Source organism: Sciurus carolinensis, chromosome 10, assembly GCF_902686445.1.
Source record: "Sciurus carolinensis chromosome 10, mSciCar1.2, whole genome shotgun sequence".
Classification (NCBI taxonomy): Eukaryota; Metazoa; Chordata; class Mammalia; order Rodentia; family Sciuridae; genus Sciurus; species Sciurus carolinensis.
Window position 1 is genome coordinate 50,001,589 of NC_062222.1, and position 18,096 is coordinate 50,019,684.

An 18,096-nucleotide genomic window follows, 5' to 3' on the forward strand; every position below is an offset into this window, starting at 1 on the left:
GGAATCTCCTTGCTTTTTGATCTCATGCTTTTATTTGTAAAATATATGATACTACTGTGGACAATCAATATAAAATACATATGATCCTTAGCAGCAAAGTTTTGTTATCTGTATAACAGCTATCAGTATTATGGATTATAAAGGATTTAGTACTATTTCTTGAAATATTAAAAATCATAAACTTATAAGGCAAGGCAAATATTATTTCTAAAAGTTATTTTCACCAAATAATTGTTTTAAATAGAAGATGTTTAATGAAGGAGAGATTTGAGATTATTAAGAAAAAACTTATATTGAATTACTGTGATTTCAGTTTCAAAAAAGGAAAAAGAAGTTGAGTTTGTTGAACAATGTCTTAATTTTGTTTTTTTAATGGAAGTACTATGCTTACTTGCCTGGAATCAATTGTTAGCACTATCTTGCTTAGATTGGCACATAGTGAGTAAATTGGTTAAAATATTAACTTATCTAAACAATGGTAAAAATGAGAAAGTACTTACAATCCAGTTAACCCTATGAATTAGAATAAGATTAGAATCAAAAAAGGATATTTTTAGTTGCCTACTGTGTGCCCACTTTCTGATTAATAAAATGTTGATTCCTACTCCTAAATATGCCAAATGCTGTCATAGGTGGAAATAAATTAAAACTGAAACAGAAGCCTAAATTTGTATATATAAACAAATTTAAGACATAATTATTCTATTTATTCCTGCTTATAAATGTTGCTCCTTGCTGAAGGATCTGTTACACTTTCTGAACATTCAAAAAATGTGAAATTGATTTAATATTACTATAGAGAAAAATGTACTTAGAATTTACTAGGAAAATATCATATATTATGTGTATAATTTGTGGCTCAAAATGTAAACTGATAGTGCTGATGGCAGAGAATAAGTTGTTGCATAGTTTTTTTTTGGTATATTGTTTAATAATTAGTAGTAAAGTGATTAAAGTAGTGACAAAACAAATTTTTTCAAAAAAATTTCTTTATGGAGAGATTAAATCTTATTTAGAATTTAAATCACACTGTAATTTATTTGAATTTAATGTCTTTGAGGTAAGTTGTAAGTCATGATCATCTAACTTTCTTGTCATTTCAGAGTATCTGACTGTTTTCTCTCAGATGATTGCATTTCATGACCCAGAGTTGAGTAATCATCTCAATGAAATTGGCTTCATTCCTGATGTAAGTACTTGGCACATTAATAGATTACAAGGTAAAAAGAAAGCACACATGGGTAGCACAAAACAGTGTGTTTTTAAAATTTTTGTTATGAGAAGTCCATATCTAAACAAGTTACTACTACTAAATACGGTACTGTGCTTCTGTGATTGCCACCATATTCTCACTTTAAGTCAAAGGAAAGGCCTTTATTTTCTTAACATACACAATATTATCAAGTTGTTTTGTGTTGAGTATATTAAACTATTCTGCGAAAGGTTTTCATTTGGATTTTATGATATTCAGACCTGATTTTGAAGAAATAGGGAATTTATGCTTAACTGAAATTTTTTTCCCAGCAACAGAGATCATTTATTATAGCAAGACAGTATAAATGCATATATATTTTCTTCTATTCATTAATTTAAAATGTAATTGTATAAAGCAAAATGCACACAATGTATTGTTTGGCATCTAGCATAAGATGTGACATATTATCTATATTGCCAACAATAGCATGTAAGAGTTGAATAGGAGCAAAGGGTCTTAGATGAAGGAAATTACCCTAGAAAGTAAACCAGATTTATACAACAAATGAAAAATATCCAAAATTATACACACAGATATTAATATCCCTAAATGTACAAGCATATTATTGCTATCCCTTTTTCTTGCAACTCTGTATGCTCTCTTCACATTGTTGTTTCCTTTGCTGAGAAAAAGCTTTTTAGTTTGACTCTATCCCATTTATTGATTCCTGCTTTTATTTCTTGTGCTTTGGGAGTCTTGTTAAGGAAGTCTGATCCTAAGCTGACATGATGAAGATTTGGCCCTACTTTTTCTTCTATTAGGTGCAGGGTCTCTGGTCTATTTCCTAGGTCCTTGATCCATTTTGAGTTGAGTTTTGTACAGGGTGAAAGATAAGGATTTAATTTCATTTTGCTGCATATGGATTTCCAGTTTTCCCAGCACCGTTTTTTGAAGATGCTATCTTTTCTCCATTGTACGTTTTTGGCACCTTTGTCTGGTATGAGATAACTATATTTTGTGGGTTTGTCTCTGTGTCCTCTATTCTGTACCATTGGTCTAACTATTTTGGTACCAATACCATGCCATTTTTGTTACTTTTGGTATACTTGTCATTTTTAACACTAAAAATATTCCATTCAGTAGTTAAATTGAAAACATGATACTTGTCCTCAAGCAATTATTTTTCAAATGTTTTATTGAAAAATTTTGATGACATAATATACATATTGTATTATTAAAGTGGAAAAAGCAATTTACAAATTAGTAGTATGGTATCATCTCATTTTCATAGAATGTAGTATATATGTACATATACATGGGAAAAGTAGAATATTAATCATGACTGTGGGGTCGGAATATTTTATGGTTTTTTTTTTTTTGGTGGGTAAAAGTACAGTTCTAAATCTGTTTTCATTGAACACATTATTTTTTGTAATTAAAAAATTTAAACTACATTATATGGTAATAGTAAAACACTATTTTTCCCCACAATGCATAGGAACATATGTATTTTAGATTGCAACCCAAAGCACACCAAATATGTGAGTGTTGATATATATTTGTGTATAGAGCTGAAACAAATTTTACTTAACAATGTCTTACACTTCCTATATGTGATACATCTATTATATTTTTTAAATGTTTATATCCAGTATGTTGATTATGTGAACCTCAATTTGAAAAATGCTTATGTAAAGGATTTTTAAAAGTCAGTAACTGATGTTGAAATTTTAAAAATAAAAGGCCAGAGTACAGTATCATACATTCTTTTAACCTTAAAAAAATGCTTTTTATGATAGAGGTCTCATTCCATCTTAACCACCTTTGTTTCCTGATTGTCTTTCTTCTGATACTGGCATATTGACAAGTTTGGTTAGAAAATGTTTATGTTACGCTCAAAGTATTTTGAAGTATTACAATAGCACTGATAATATGAATATTTTCAGAGTGCTTTAAGTTTAAAAATAGTGTTAAAACTAAAACTTTAACTCACATTGTTTGCCATCAGTCTTCTGCCCTCAGCCTGATATATCTTTCATTGGGAGAATAGAGACTAAAACTTAAGTCCACTTCTTCCTTGTTCATTGTGCTTTGTATTGTATTATAACTCTGGGATATAATCATCAGGCCTAAAGTAACCCTCCATAATTACAGTGTCATTTGCTTCTAGACTTGTAGAGAAGCATCTTCTATTTGAGTAGAAAACTTATTGAGTGAGGGCTTCAATAAGAATACATATAGGATCCAAAATAAAAGGAGAAAACAATGACAGGTCCTTTATTATTGAAATGAAAAACTGTAAAAATAATTAACCAGTGGAAATAGTATCATAATATTCATTACTAATCTATATTAATAAGTGTTTTATACAAATTTCCTTTATTTAAATTTTATATGAAATTTTACCTCATGTTATAAATGCAAGATATAAAACAATAACAATACTAGATTAAGTTTTATGACTAGAGCTGAGGAAATGATGAAGAAATGGATTGCCAAACTGACAATTTTGTTTTCAGGGGAAAAAAAAAATACTATTAACTAAAATTCATGCTAAAAGAAGAGACAATTATTTTTTTGGTGTTAAGTTTTTTGAGTTCTTTATATATCCTTGAGATTAATGCTATATTTGAGGTACATGTGGTAAAGATTTTCTCCCAGTCTGTAGGCTCTCTCTTCACACTATTGATTGTTTATTTTGCTGAGAAGAAGCTTTTTAGTTTGAATCCATCCCATTTATTGATTCTTGATTTAACTTCTTGCACTTTAGGGGTGTTGTTAAGGAAGTCAGATCCTAAGCCGACATGGTGAAGATTTGGGTCTACTTTTTCTTCTAGTAGTCGCAGGGTCTCTGTTCTAGTACCTAAGTCTTTGATTCACTTTGAGTTGAGTTTCATTAACAGCATTAAATTTATTGATTAAAAAAATGGTTCTGATACAATTGGGTAACTATATAGCAAGTGATGAGAATCAAAAGCTAATCGCACACCATACATAAAAAAAATTTTTTTAGATTTAGAATCTAGAAGATCTAAGTAGGAAATGTCAAATTTATTATTTCTGTTTAAGAAAGAATTATCTACTCGTAGAAAGTATATAACATGAATTTAAAAAGAGAATTGGAATTGAGTGATACAAAGGGGTCTTCCATTATATTGGTAATATATTATTTTGGTTTAAAACATTTTTGAATCAAATGTAGCAGAATGATAATGTATATTAAGTCTGAATAGAGGGTACATTGATGTTTTTTTAAATGTGCTGCAATGCAGATAGTGAATTATTTGGTAATTCAATACTTTTGATCTAATGTACTTATTCTTTTAATGACGCATTCATAAAATTATTGAGACTTCTCATGTAATTTATTAGAAAAAACTCTCCTAAGTACTAGTATTATGAAAATAATATCAATTTATATTTGTAGCGTGATTAGTCTTGTGATACATTCCTAAGTCACAAGGAATGGGAGACAGAAATGTCTAGCATGTTGCAAATGCTGAACATCCCTAATGTCCAGCTTCAGGTTTCTAATAGTAACCCTTAATTGTGTGACAATAAGATGCCTCTATATACATTGCTTATAAAATGTTCTACTATTATTCCCAAATGCCCTGTTCGTAATGGTTCTGTTACTACTGAGAATCCTAGAACAAACAAAGAAATCAGGGGAAAAAGAATATATCTTAACCTGTAGGAAATTCCTTTGTCTACAGTGATTTTCATGAAAGTGGCAAATAAATGTTATTTAGTAAAGAAAGCTAAAATGCTAACTAGAAGTTTTTTTTTTTTTTTTTTTTTTTTGAGGAGAAGGATGTTTCCTTAATTCTGTGGATAATATAAAAATGTTAAGAGGCCATTTTTAAATTTAATTTTGTAAACATTTGATTTTTATAATGTGGAGATTGTTGAAAATGAGCAGTGGTGGAAGGGGCATGATGAAATCAGAATGTTTTTAACATTTTTTTTAACCAGTCACATCTTTTTAGTTGCCATCATTAGTTTTTATATGCAGCATCTTTTTATTTTTTCTTTTACATTCTTTTCTTTAATATTCAACCTTTAACATAATTGTTGAGGAAACTCTGTGCCTCTAACAATATAGGTGAGGATTCATCAAGAGGAAGCATTTTGATAATGAAATCCCAGACTGAGTTTTCTACTCAGGAACTAATCCTATCAAAGTAAGCCCTCATTAATTTTCATCATTGAAATGCAAGCTTCCATTGCAGGGAAGATTATGATTTCTGGCTTCTTTCCATTTGCTGTGGGTCACAGAACTCTGAACACTGAGCACTGCTGAAGCTTAAATAACTAGGAATATTTTATACTGATGGGATGCTTAGATTATATGTCATGGTAGTTATGTGATTTACATATAAATAGAGTAATGTGTATTTGGTAAAATTGGAACCATTGTGATTTTTATCATTTTTGTCTTGATGTGTTTTTTCTCCTGGAAATATACCAGGCACTTTAAATGAGAATAGTAAAATGTGCTTCCTCATTCTTAGGAGAACTATTCCTGAAATATAGGAATAGAATTCTGCTTGCAAATTATGAAAAGTTGTCAGGTGGCCATTAAGAGAATGATAAGAACTGCATATCAGTACTATATATATCTTTTAAACCTGTATTCTCAGTTAAAGCTAACAAATTAAGTGATTTGCTGTCAAAACTTGGCATTGAGCTGCAATCTGAAAGATGCTTATATTACAACAAATTTTTTCTTTCCTTAAAAACTTATCACTATTATTTTCAAAATTTTTATTCAGCTACATTTATACCTAAAAAAAGTGAAAGGACTACTTGGAAATATTGTTCATTGATTCATTCATTTGTTGCTGGCCTTTGTGTTGTTTTTCAAAAATCATTAGATTTTATCTAAAAGAGGATACTACTGACAATAAGTTTTTCATGTTTAATCAAGATAGGATCCAGGAAAAACTATAAAAATTCACCTTATTTAAAATATCCCATGATAAGAGTTCTGGCAATCTGTTGTAGTTCATATGCTGAGACCTGGGGTATGTGTTTTTTTATGAGATGGCTGCTAAGGTATCCTGACAATAATCCTAACCCCTAATGTCCTGAATACAAATGATTTATGAAAGTTCCTTTTTCATAATAAATCTTGATTACTATTCAAAAATGACCCAGATTTTAGAAACCACAGGATCTGTTAATGACCCAGGAATGATAAAATAGTATTTTTGGTAACTTCTTGCTAAAAGATCATATAAGCAAGGTAAATATCTATCAGGTATTCCAGTTTAGTAAATCGTCAGCTACTCTCTACCACTACCTCCACGATCTGTTTCTAACCTAATGTATCCTTATACCAGATGAGAGACAAGTGAAAGTAAGTGTAGTGTATTAGAGTGGTTTTCAAACTTTTTGGCCTTAGGATCCTTTCATATTCTTAAAACTTAATGGGGACCCCAAAGAGTTTTTGTTTATGTGGGTTATATCTATTAGTATTTACTGAGATATTTTTAAAATGCTAATATATTAATTCACTAAAAAAAATAATAACTTATTGGAATTAATGAAAATAACATTTTTTTTCTGAAAAAAAAAGTAGTTGTTTCCTCCCCCAAATAGAGGAGTGGTACTGTTTTATATTTTTACAATGTTTTAGTTAATACAAAAGATCCAGATTCTTATGTCTGCTTCTGCCTTCAATCAATTGCAATACATTATTTTGGTTGAAATATATGAAGATTTGTAGTTGTTGGCAAAGGACCTTCTCAGACACCGTTGGTTTCTTCAAGCTTAGTTGCAATGTACATTCTTTATCAGGTCAACTTTTCATGCTCTGTTACATTAAAATCCATTAGTCTGTCTTGCACTTGGAATGACTCTTTACCCATACATGATGTTGTAATGTTATAGGTTGGTCATATAAAAAATATTGGTTCATCGAATTTGCACATCTTCTAATTATGAAACATTTCATTTTACAACATCAAAAAAAATCACATTCATTAATATCATCACTGATCTCATCCAAAAAGTCATTAAGTATTGGGAAGCTGCCTGGCTCACTGTGGTTGATACAAGTTTTCTAATATTCTAATCATCATCTTTCAGATCAAATTTTTTCTTGAAGTAATGGGCTCACTTTATTCATTTTTGAGAAATATTGGTCAAATAACTAAGCTTAAAAAATTGTTTATCTGTCATTCTTTCAAGTATAAATAGCATTTCTTGAAAAAAAGTACCGATGTTTCCTCATAGCTCAAATGATTATTTTTCCTCAAGGCAGTCATTGTATTTCACAATACAGCACAAGTGCTTTATACTTACATAATTTTCCAAAAAACTATAAATATGTTTAATAAAATTATTAATTTTTACCCCTTCACAAGCATAGTAACTCAGTTAAGCTTTCGAGATGTAACCTTGATTTGTGTGAAGATGCTAGCAGTCAGATCCATCAGTGACTTTGCAACATTAGCACAAATGTCAACACAGTCAAAGAAAAAAAATAATTTAGTATTTTTATGAAAATGGTTTAGATTCATAAACCCATGACTTAAGAAAGCTGAAATAGAGGTGAACCTTCAGACCCTGGTGCCATATGGACCAGTGTTCTAGATGCTGGGTTTTCAATGTACCAATTATGAAACCTTAATTTACTTTGTTTTACCCAGAATTCTCTTATCATCAATGTAGATTATAATAAATCTTACCTCATAGAATTACTGTGATGAATACATGTAAATTATTCCAAACAGTTCTTGGCACACAGCAAATATAAAATGGTTAAAACATTATTGGTATCATTTTTTTAATTATTATTTTTTCACAGTTCTGGGGATTGAACCCAGGGGCCATTCTACCACTGATTTTTTGACAGGGTCTTCCCACATTGCCTAAACTGGTCTCAAATTTGTGATTCCCCTGCCTCAACCTCCTGAGGATTACTGGAATTGCAGGCATGTACCACCATAACTAGCTGGTTTACTATTATTAGATTCTGATCATGTTGTACTATTATTTTGGTTATATTAATAGTTTTTAAATTCACAAGAGGATTGTATTTCAAGCTATAATTGATATATTATTTTGCTGCATCAGTTAATGAGCAGTCTGTCAGAGGAAGGTATAGTACAGTAACAGTAAAGACTCATTTGTCTGAATTGGTGTGTGTTCCTACCTTTGAATTTTAACCTTTTTATTGGTTTGACCTAAAGGTCTTCCAAAAATTTCATTCCCAAAAATTTCAGTCTCCCAAAATTGCAGCATGGCATTTTTGTATACATTCTTTTATTTAAAATAAATTAAAATTAATTATGTTTGAATTAATTATGTTTGAATATTTTGAATAGTTTCTTCAGTATTCAGTGAAATAATAGAAAGTTGCTCTGGAAGTACAGATGTCCTTTCCAAAACTGAGAGTATAAATCTAAGAATCATTAACTTACCCAAGTTATTTTATTATTAATTTCCAGCTTATAGTTTTATTAATTCAAAGATTGTATGCCAACTAAGAATAAATAGTGAAAAGTATGTTTATGTAGTTACTTATTTTTCTATTTTTTTCTTATCTAGGGAAATCATGACTTAGAAAAGATATAACAAATATAACCTTTGGTATGAGAAAGACATTAACCATTTACCTTCTTGGTCCAGTGGACCTTATTAATTATTTTATATGTTTCAGTCATTTTTTAATAATTTACAGAAGTAGAATGAAGTCATACTAAAAACAACTTTATTAAATATTTTGGTAAATTTAAGAATAGCAAACCCAAAATTTTATTTCATGTGTTTCTCATTTTGGAAGTACACAAATATGACTTGTACAGTGTTCTTTGAACTGTTTACCTGTCATGCATAAACCTGTTGGATATACATAATGTTAATACCAATTCCAGGTTGCAAATACATCTCTATGTAGGATCTATCTTATTTCTTGTTCTTCTTTCACTTGTATGGTCAACACAAAATCATCAAAACAGAACACTGAAAGATTTCATGACTTCACTGGACAACAATTGTCTTTTCTTTTTATTAGAGCTTTATAGTTGTACAAAGCAGTTGTGTTCATCCTAAAAAACTCATATGTGCCTGGAGGTTGATTTCAGTTCATAAACCCCCCCTTTTCAGCTGTCTTTTGTCCCACAATTGCAAAAATATTTTTATTTTTAGATTTATTAGCAAAAATAAACTCATAAATGGAATGTCTTTTTAAAAACTTTCTATATCATGTTTTCTTCTAATCGCTTTGTGTACATATCACCTATGGCATTTTTCTACTTAAATTGTATCAACTGTTGATGCACAACTATCACAAAAATAAATTGAAGATTACTCTGATGTATTCTTTTAGCAAAATATCATGGTCCAGGTTCTTGTTGCAAAATATTGTGTGATGAAGTTCTAGCCATTGAATGACTGGTTGAATGAAAATTTTATATTTACTTATTGTTTTCTCCGATTCCTGTGTTGAAGAAATTCACCAAAGATACCATTTGAGCACTGAGAGCTTGATATTTCACTTTCATGACCAATTTATCATTTCACTGGAGTCTACAGTATTGCTGCCTATCTTATTGCATTAATCATCTCACGGTTTTACTAATTGTGAATAATTTTTCTTTGTCATTTTTCTTCTTTTTAATAATAAGCGTTGAAAATGAAAAATTTGGAACTCTCAGCTGTGTTCAATGAAAGGTTTTTTTACATTAAAAAAAAGTCTATAATGATGGTGCCTCCAGATATCCTTTATATCTTATTGAAGGAGGATGCAATACCTTGGATAGCACAAAAAGAAAAATGAAAGATGGTAGTAATGAATTATTTCAGTATTGTCCCATCAGGTATGGTTTGAATATGGTTTGTTCTCACCAAAACCCATGTTGAGGTTTAATAATTCTATGTGGCAGTATCAAGAGTGGTATTTAATGGTAGGTGATTAGGTCATGGGTACCACCCTTATGAATAGATTGTTTTTCTTGAGACATTATTGATTCTCTTGATACTAGATTGGCTCTTATGGGAGTGAGTTAGGTCTCACAGGATTAGATTAGCTCTGAGAGAGCAGGTTGTTGCAAAGCAAGCTGCTTTATCGCTTTCATCTGTGTCTCTTCCTCAATTGCTACTTGCCACTTTTACAAATGTTCCTGCTATGTGATGTTATCAACAGTGTCATGATACAGCAAAATAGCCTAGCCAGATATGCCTATCTTGAACTTTCTTGTCTCTAGAACTGTGTGTTAAGCAAACTACTTTATAACTTAGTCTGTGGTATTTTGTTATAGAAACACAAGATGGATAAGACAATTCCAAAAGGACTCAGCAATTCCATTATTCTGGTTTTTTTTTTATGTATAGCTAGGAATAATTGATTCATAATAATAAAATAATAATTCTATAAAATGGCAAAATATTCCACAGTATAGGAAAAATAAAATCACTAAGATTTCAATAACATACTTATAGTTTTATAGAAGGATCCAGTAAATCTGTATGATAATTGATCTCTTTAAAGTAATAAAATATTAATCATCACAAGTCGTTAGAACTACTCAAATCTCAAAACCTAAAATTGGGTCTACTATTGCCTGAGGAATTGAGATATTTTAGGTGGTGTAGATTTTATGTAAAGGTGATCAACTGGCCTCCTCACTTTGTACTCCTTCACATACACTTATTCTTTAGCAGGAAGCTGGCTTATTCAAAGGTAAGTAACAATCAGAAACGAGCCAGCATGTCCCAGGCATAAAAACTATATCAAAACCCCAAACAATAAAGAGAGACAAAAACAGAAATAAAAGTATCATTATAAAAACAAATATTATATCACAGAAATAACAAAATAAATAATCTCATTTTTAAAAAATAAGCTCAGTGACCAGAATGGAGTTCAAGTAATATGATATAAATCAACAAAAACAGATAAAAAGTGAACTGAAGGAGCACAAAGATATTTGAAAATATTAATATCCTTTTTTAAGAGACAAGGTCTCACTGAGTTACTTAGGGCCTCACTAATTTGCTGAGTCTGACTTCGAACTCACAATCCTCCTGCCTCGGCCTCCTGAGCCTTTGGGACTATAAGTGTGCAGCACCACACCAGGCAATAATAGCCTTTTAAACAAGTAAAAAGCAGAATAAAATATAAACCCAGTCAATGACATAATGAATGGATTTGAGGAAATCTACACAATAAAATGAAGGACAAAAATACATAATAATAAAGAATTTTAGAAACGATTTCACAGAAACACTCAGTGCAAAATTGTATATAAAATTTGGAAAGAAAGTTGATTAATGAATTGTATAGAAGCCAAATATAATATAGCATAAATGTAGTAGACATGCATTCTTAAGAATGTAAGAATTAAGAGAATACAACCTCAGAAACTTTTATTAGAGAGCATGAACACAAAAATGTATGTCAAAATCCACCCAAGAAGATAAATAAAATTAAAAACTCAAGGAACTTGTTGAAAGACCATGGTGAATCTTTAAGCCCATTTGAATGTAACATTGAGCCAGGCTCAGTGGCACACACTTTTAATACTAGCCACAAGTTCAAGGACAATCTGGGCAATTTAGCAAGGCCCTATCTCAAAATAATAAAAATAATCAGGAATGTAGCTGAGTAATAAATGCCCCTTCTGGGTTCAATCCCCAGTACCAAAAATAAAATAAAAATAAGCCTGAGATTGAACAGTCATGTTGTGTTACAATATAGAATGTTAATGTCATAAAACTTAATACTGTCAAAATAATACATGTAAATTGAGTTGTTAGAAACTAAAGAAGAGGCACAAAGTATATGTGTTTTATCTTTCACAACAGGTAATCAATATATGATACTTACTCTTGAAAATGTACTTTGTAAGTTTTTCATATTCCTTTTTTATGAACTTAACTCAATCTTTCAGAAATTATTTGTGACAAATAAATTCGTTTTACTCATTTCTATTTTTTTAAGTATCGATACATCTAATATTTAATAACCTCATAAAAATAGCAATTGTAGTATGATCCAGGTTTTCTAGAATTTTTAATTCATTTAAACTTTTAGCTATAGCTGTATAAAATATGTCAATGCTTATATTATTATTTTGACTTAGATTTTGAGGATTTTGAAAATTTTTTTTTATAAATATAGTGTATGTCCTTTATCACAGAAAATTCTATGATATCACTTCTCTGAAATATGAAGCTAAAATAACAAAACAGACTTATTGACTCTTTGGGAAGTTGTTTACCCAAATTTTACATTATTAACAGACACATAAAAAGTCTTACAAGCCAACTTGCTTCAGTTCATTATATAGTGCAAAGAACAGCAGACTGGGAATAAATCTTATATTCTGTTTCCTACTTTACAATATGTCAAAGGTACCTGCTTTAAGCCTTAGAAGGCTCACCAATAATTAGGGAAAAATAAATAGCACCTGCCTAGATAACCCACAGAACTCTTGTGTGACTCAGATAAGTTGAAGTAAATGAAAATGTTTTATAAAATAATGGTGATAATCAATGTGAGCTAACATGTTAATTAAGAAGGGAAGACATACATCAGTCTAAGAGGTTTCAAATCTTGAACCAGACAAATGACCAGGTTAAAAACATTGCATTTTATCACTGGATGATCTACCATCAGTAACCTGTTGAACAGCTAAACTACGTAATGGATAAGGAAATTGTGATATATATACACAATGGAATATTACTAAGTCTTAAGAATGAAATTATGACATGTCAGTAAATGGATGGAACTGGAGGAATATAATACTAAGTGAAATAAGCCAATCCCAAAGAAGCAATGCCCGAATATTTTCTCTGATTTGTGGATGCTAATTCACAATAAGGGTGGGGGTGTCACTGTGGGGTGGCATTAGACAGAGGGGAGTGATGGGAAGGGAGTGGGTATGGGGGTAAAAATGATAGTAGAATGAATTGGGCATTATTACCCTATGTGCATATATGATTATATAACCTATATAACTATATCATGTACAACCAGAAGAATGAGAAGTTATACTCCATTTTTGTATGATGTATCAAAATGCATTCTACTGTCATGTATAACTAATAACCCATTGAAGAATACCACATGACTTAAATGTAGATAAAATTTTCTGATTTCCAGAAAGCAGGGGAACATATATGCTAGAAATTCTCTGGTTCATTAATCTTGTCTTCAAATCTCGGCAAGATTCAAGAACTTTAAGTCAATATAGTCATTAATGTGCCAGGAGCTATGTTCCACTATCCTTTATTTCTTTTCATGCATATGAATCAAATGTTTGTATTCTTTATATCTGACATAGTATTAGCATAATAATTTTCATATAAACCTGCAGTAAAATTAATTGTATTATTTTAGCAATAAATCATCTTTTGCTTCAAGGTTACTAGTTCCCAAAAATATCAGAACATGCTTATTTTTCTATTTTAAAAATTCCAAAGAGTTGTTCTGGGAATCTACAGTTTTCCTATAGATTTATAATTCTCACCATCTGATTTTTATCCCTAATTTATTGGTGGTTATGGAAATGAAGGTAGATTTTGTACTTGAGGTTCTTTCCCCAAGATTCTAAAAACAATAAGGGACAGGGAGTAATGTTCATTATGGAGAGCTGCTTAGTACTCCCTTTGCCTGTACTGTGCATTCTTTCATTTACATGAAACCCATTCCCATTCCACTGAATGTATCCTGATACAGCAAAATACATCTTCTTTCTTCATTGTTAAAAGGAGTGCTTTTTGAAAAATGAATGGTACAGTGGAACAATACAGATATTTTATGGAACGTTTTCTTGATTTTTGAGAATTTCCTTTTGTGTTATCCCTTGTTATATTATATGTAGCCAAGAAGGCAATAGTAAGTCAGATATACAGCAAATGGTCCTGTAAATTTGGAAAGTAAAAGAAATATTTTATGTAAACATACTTAAAATATTGTGAACTCAGAGTAGCTGAGAGGGGATGAAAGCATGTTAATTCTAAGAGCTAGTAGGACTGTAAATATTAACTTACCCTCCTTAAGCTATACCTGACCTTAGTAAATCTACCTCAACCTGTATAATTATGCCTAGCAGTCTCTTCTCCTTCCATTGCTCTCTCCTAATTTCAGTGCACCATATGTTTATCTCTCTCTTATTAGATTGCTTTGAGTTTACCTTAGAAATTTGGATTGTTGAAACACTTTCCTATTTAGTATTGACAATGATAAAATCATAAATCCTGTATTTAAGTTGGTATAGGCCATATCCTCTGGCCTATTGATCATTACAACTGTCCTAAAGGTTCAAATAGATATGTAATTACTGAATCACAAAGTCTAGGATTTCAATGTTTCAAGAAAATATAGGATAATATAATCTGCTTGGAAAATCTCATTTTTAGGCATCCTTTTCTTGAATATCTGGATGTACAGTGCAAGTCATCAAACTTATGATCAATATGTATTTTATAGGGAAGGCATATTATAATTTAAATATAAAAATCCATCTGGAGATAAATAGACAATATCATGGAAATTGAGGTGGAATAAGAATGTCAGTTAGAAGGAACTCCTTTGTAATAGTAAAACATGTATAATATTAAAACTATGAAACATATATATACACATATATATATATATATATGTGGAGAGAGTGAAAGTCCATCCTGTTTATAAATTTCAAAACCCATTTGACAAAATCATTTGCTCTGTGTAATCTAGAGTTTATATTTTAAGGAATATTTCCTATTTTTTACTTTTATGAATTTTCAAGTCATTGAACTGTAATTTTCCACTTTTTAAAGGCAAGATAATGAACCCCACTTTTGATTTTCTTATTGATAAATCCTAATTTTACATTGCCCCACCATGTGGAAAGACCTCACAAAATGCTAAACGTAGCTGTTCTTGCTTGCTATTGCTAGGGGGCAGTATTTACTTACCTGACTCTGCAGACAAGCACTGGCCAAAACATGCATATATAATTTCATGATGTGATAAAATACGAGAGCATGTATGATTTCTTTTCATTGAGTTTGTTTCCAACTTTTAATTAGGAAATAGCTAAAGTATCTTGAACTTTATGAGAGCATATGTATTTTATATTTGTAATCAAATCAAATATTGATTTGTTTTTTTGAAAAACTAACACCTGCCTGGTATTCAAAATTATCTAATTTTACTGTCTTTTTTTTCTGTATCAGATGACGTTATGAAACTGTAGCAATACCTTTAGAAATAAGGCAAAAATATCCATCTTTTTCTATTAACATTTTAAAAGAAATACAGTAAGAACAAATAACAGGCATTACAACTTCACAGAATGACATTTTTTAACTTGATATTAATTGGTAAGAGGTGACTGGTACTGATTAGCATCTAGGAATTGTTATATATTAAAGATATTAATTCAACTCAAATTATTACTTTTCAAATATTAGAATAAGCTTCATCTTATCAGGTTTTAATAATGTTTGAGGTAATTGTTATCAGTTTAACAAAACCGAAGGATTAATAATTTTTTCAGTATCTCTTACTATGTAATGTGCAGAATTTTATGCAATTTATTTTCTCATTCATATTTGTTGAAAACTTCTCAAGAAAGTGTACAACTCGTCACTTGAATCTTTTAATATATTCCTGTCAGTTATCTTCATTGTATATTCCATTCATTCATTCAACAAATATTTGTGTGCCTATTAAATGCTGAGCACTTTTCCTATGCTTTGGGTATTTCAAAGGAAAGGAGAAAAAGACAAAATCTCTGCCCTTATATTCTGGTAGGGAATGACAATAAAGAAGATAAATAAATATGCTGTGATATGTTAGGTATTGGTAAATTCTAGTGAAAAAGAAAACTAAAGCAGGACATGAATATTAAGTGTCATCTGAAGGAAAATTTGATTTTTAAAATAAGGGTACTGTGAAAACTTCTCAAAAAAGGTAACTTTTGGGGGTAGGGTGGGGTGGTGGTAGGAATTGAACCCAGAACCTTGCACATGTTAGGCAAGGATTCTACCAGTTAAGCTATATCACAGCCTAGAAAATGTAGCTTTTGAATAAATGCTTTAAGGAAATAAGGAAAAGAGCAAGGCAAAAAGAAGCAAAAGCAAGTGCTACAGCCCTGATAAAGAAAAACCAGGAGACCATTATGACTGAAGCACAATGACCAAGGAAATTAGGTCAAACATGTGATTGAGGGCTAGATTACAATTATAGGTCCTATCATTAGGACTTTGGCTTTATTATTAGTTATAGAAAGCCACTAGGTATTTTTGAGTTGGAGCAGTGACATCTGATCTAGACGTGTAGCAAGATCATTCTGTTATACTGAGAAAAATGCAAGGACAGACAGAATCTCTACTAGTCACGGGCTATTGTGATAATCCAGGCAGGACGTGATAGTGGTTTGAATTAGGATATTAACAGTAGAAGCAGTGAAAATTTTTCATATTCTGTATATGTTTTGAAGGTACAACAGCAGAATTACTGATAACAAATATAAAGTATGTGAGAGGAGATGAGTCAGGAATTATAATGGAATTTTTTTTTTCTTAACTGTGCAAGTACAAGGATAAATTTGCTCCTGAGACTTAGAAGCCTGCACTTGGAACCACATATTTTGGAGCAAGTTTCATGAGCTCAATTTAGGACATATTATATGTATGTATCTGTTGGACATACAAACAGAGATCAGATAGGCCATACAAGTTTGGAATTCATGGCACAGATCTGGGGAATCTGTAAATACAGCAGACTTCAAACCATATAGTTACTATTTGGAGAAAAATAGAAATGATAAAAGATTAGAAACTGAACCTGGGGAAATCAGATATGTAGAAGGCAGAAATTTGAAGAGGAACCAACAAAGGAGATAGATAAGGAGCAACCATAAAAGTAAGAAGAAAACCATATGAATATGGTGTCTTGGAAGCTAAGTGGACTGGAAAACAAGTTTTCAGGAAGTGGGAGTAGTCAACTGTATTAAATCCTACTGATTTGTAGAAAGAGACTAGCAATGAGACTTAACAGCATGGAAATCATCACTGACCAAGGTAAGAACAGTTTCATTGGCAAGTTGGAGGCAAAAACCCAATTGGAGTAAATTAAGAATATATTTCATGAACATTTGTTGTTTTTATTGATCCCTAAGCTCCCTAGCCTGTAACTATACTTTTTTCACTGCCATATTCTACCACCTAACACAGTCTCAGTATGTATTAAGTGTTTGCTGTTTTTGCCAAATGAAGAAATGAATGAAATAACCTTTACCACATGAATCTTATCTTCCAGTAGAGAGGCTGTAAACTCTTGTAATTTTGCCACCATTGCCCTATGCCAGAACCTCTGTTATAGTAGCACTTAATTGTAAAGCATTTTAAGTATTTATTCACGTCTGATTTGTTTACTATCATGAGATACATCATATGGCACAAAGCATTGCATGTTGAGTGAATAATGCAAGCATGAATGAGTGACTAAACATGCCCAGAATTTATTATATAAAGCATGATGTAACAGGTAATTATTATAAAATATAGTATACAGTTACTATCATTGTATATAGTATAATTATCAGCCCAGAACTACTTATAATACAAAGCATGGTGTGATAGGTAATTATAATAAAAATATAGCATACAGTTAACTAATTACAGAGTACAATTATCATGTATCAAGTATAGTGAAATAGGTGTCATAAAAGTACAGAAAGTTTTCATAGAACATATAGTATTTGAGGCAGCCTTTGCAAAAACTTAGAGATTTGATTAATGGAAATGTAAAGAGCATTCAAAGGAGAAAAGGCAAAAATCACATTAATAGGAAAGTAGTATATTTTCAGATCTCATAGTGAATTATCTGTTCTGGTAGGATGAGATACATGGAAATTTAGCCTGATGTCCTGTTTCTTAGTTGGATATTAATA

The 18,096-nt window shown here is 30.7% G+C and overlaps 1 protein-coding gene across 2 annotated transcripts in view; it reads left to right on the plus strand.

Moving 5' to 3' along the window:
• Positions 1 to 18,096, plus strand: part of Tbck (TBC1 domain containing kinase) — a 264,855-nt gene that overhangs the window by 102,579 nt on the left and 144,180 nt on the right. For both annotated transcript variants that reach the window (XM_047566530.1, XM_047566532.1), the window contains one exon: positions 1,104 to 1,189. In XM_047566530.1, the coding sequence (XP_047422486.1) occupies positions 1,104 to 1,189 (86 nt within the window). The remainder of the gene's footprint in view (positions 1 to 1,103; positions 1,190 to 18,096) is intronic.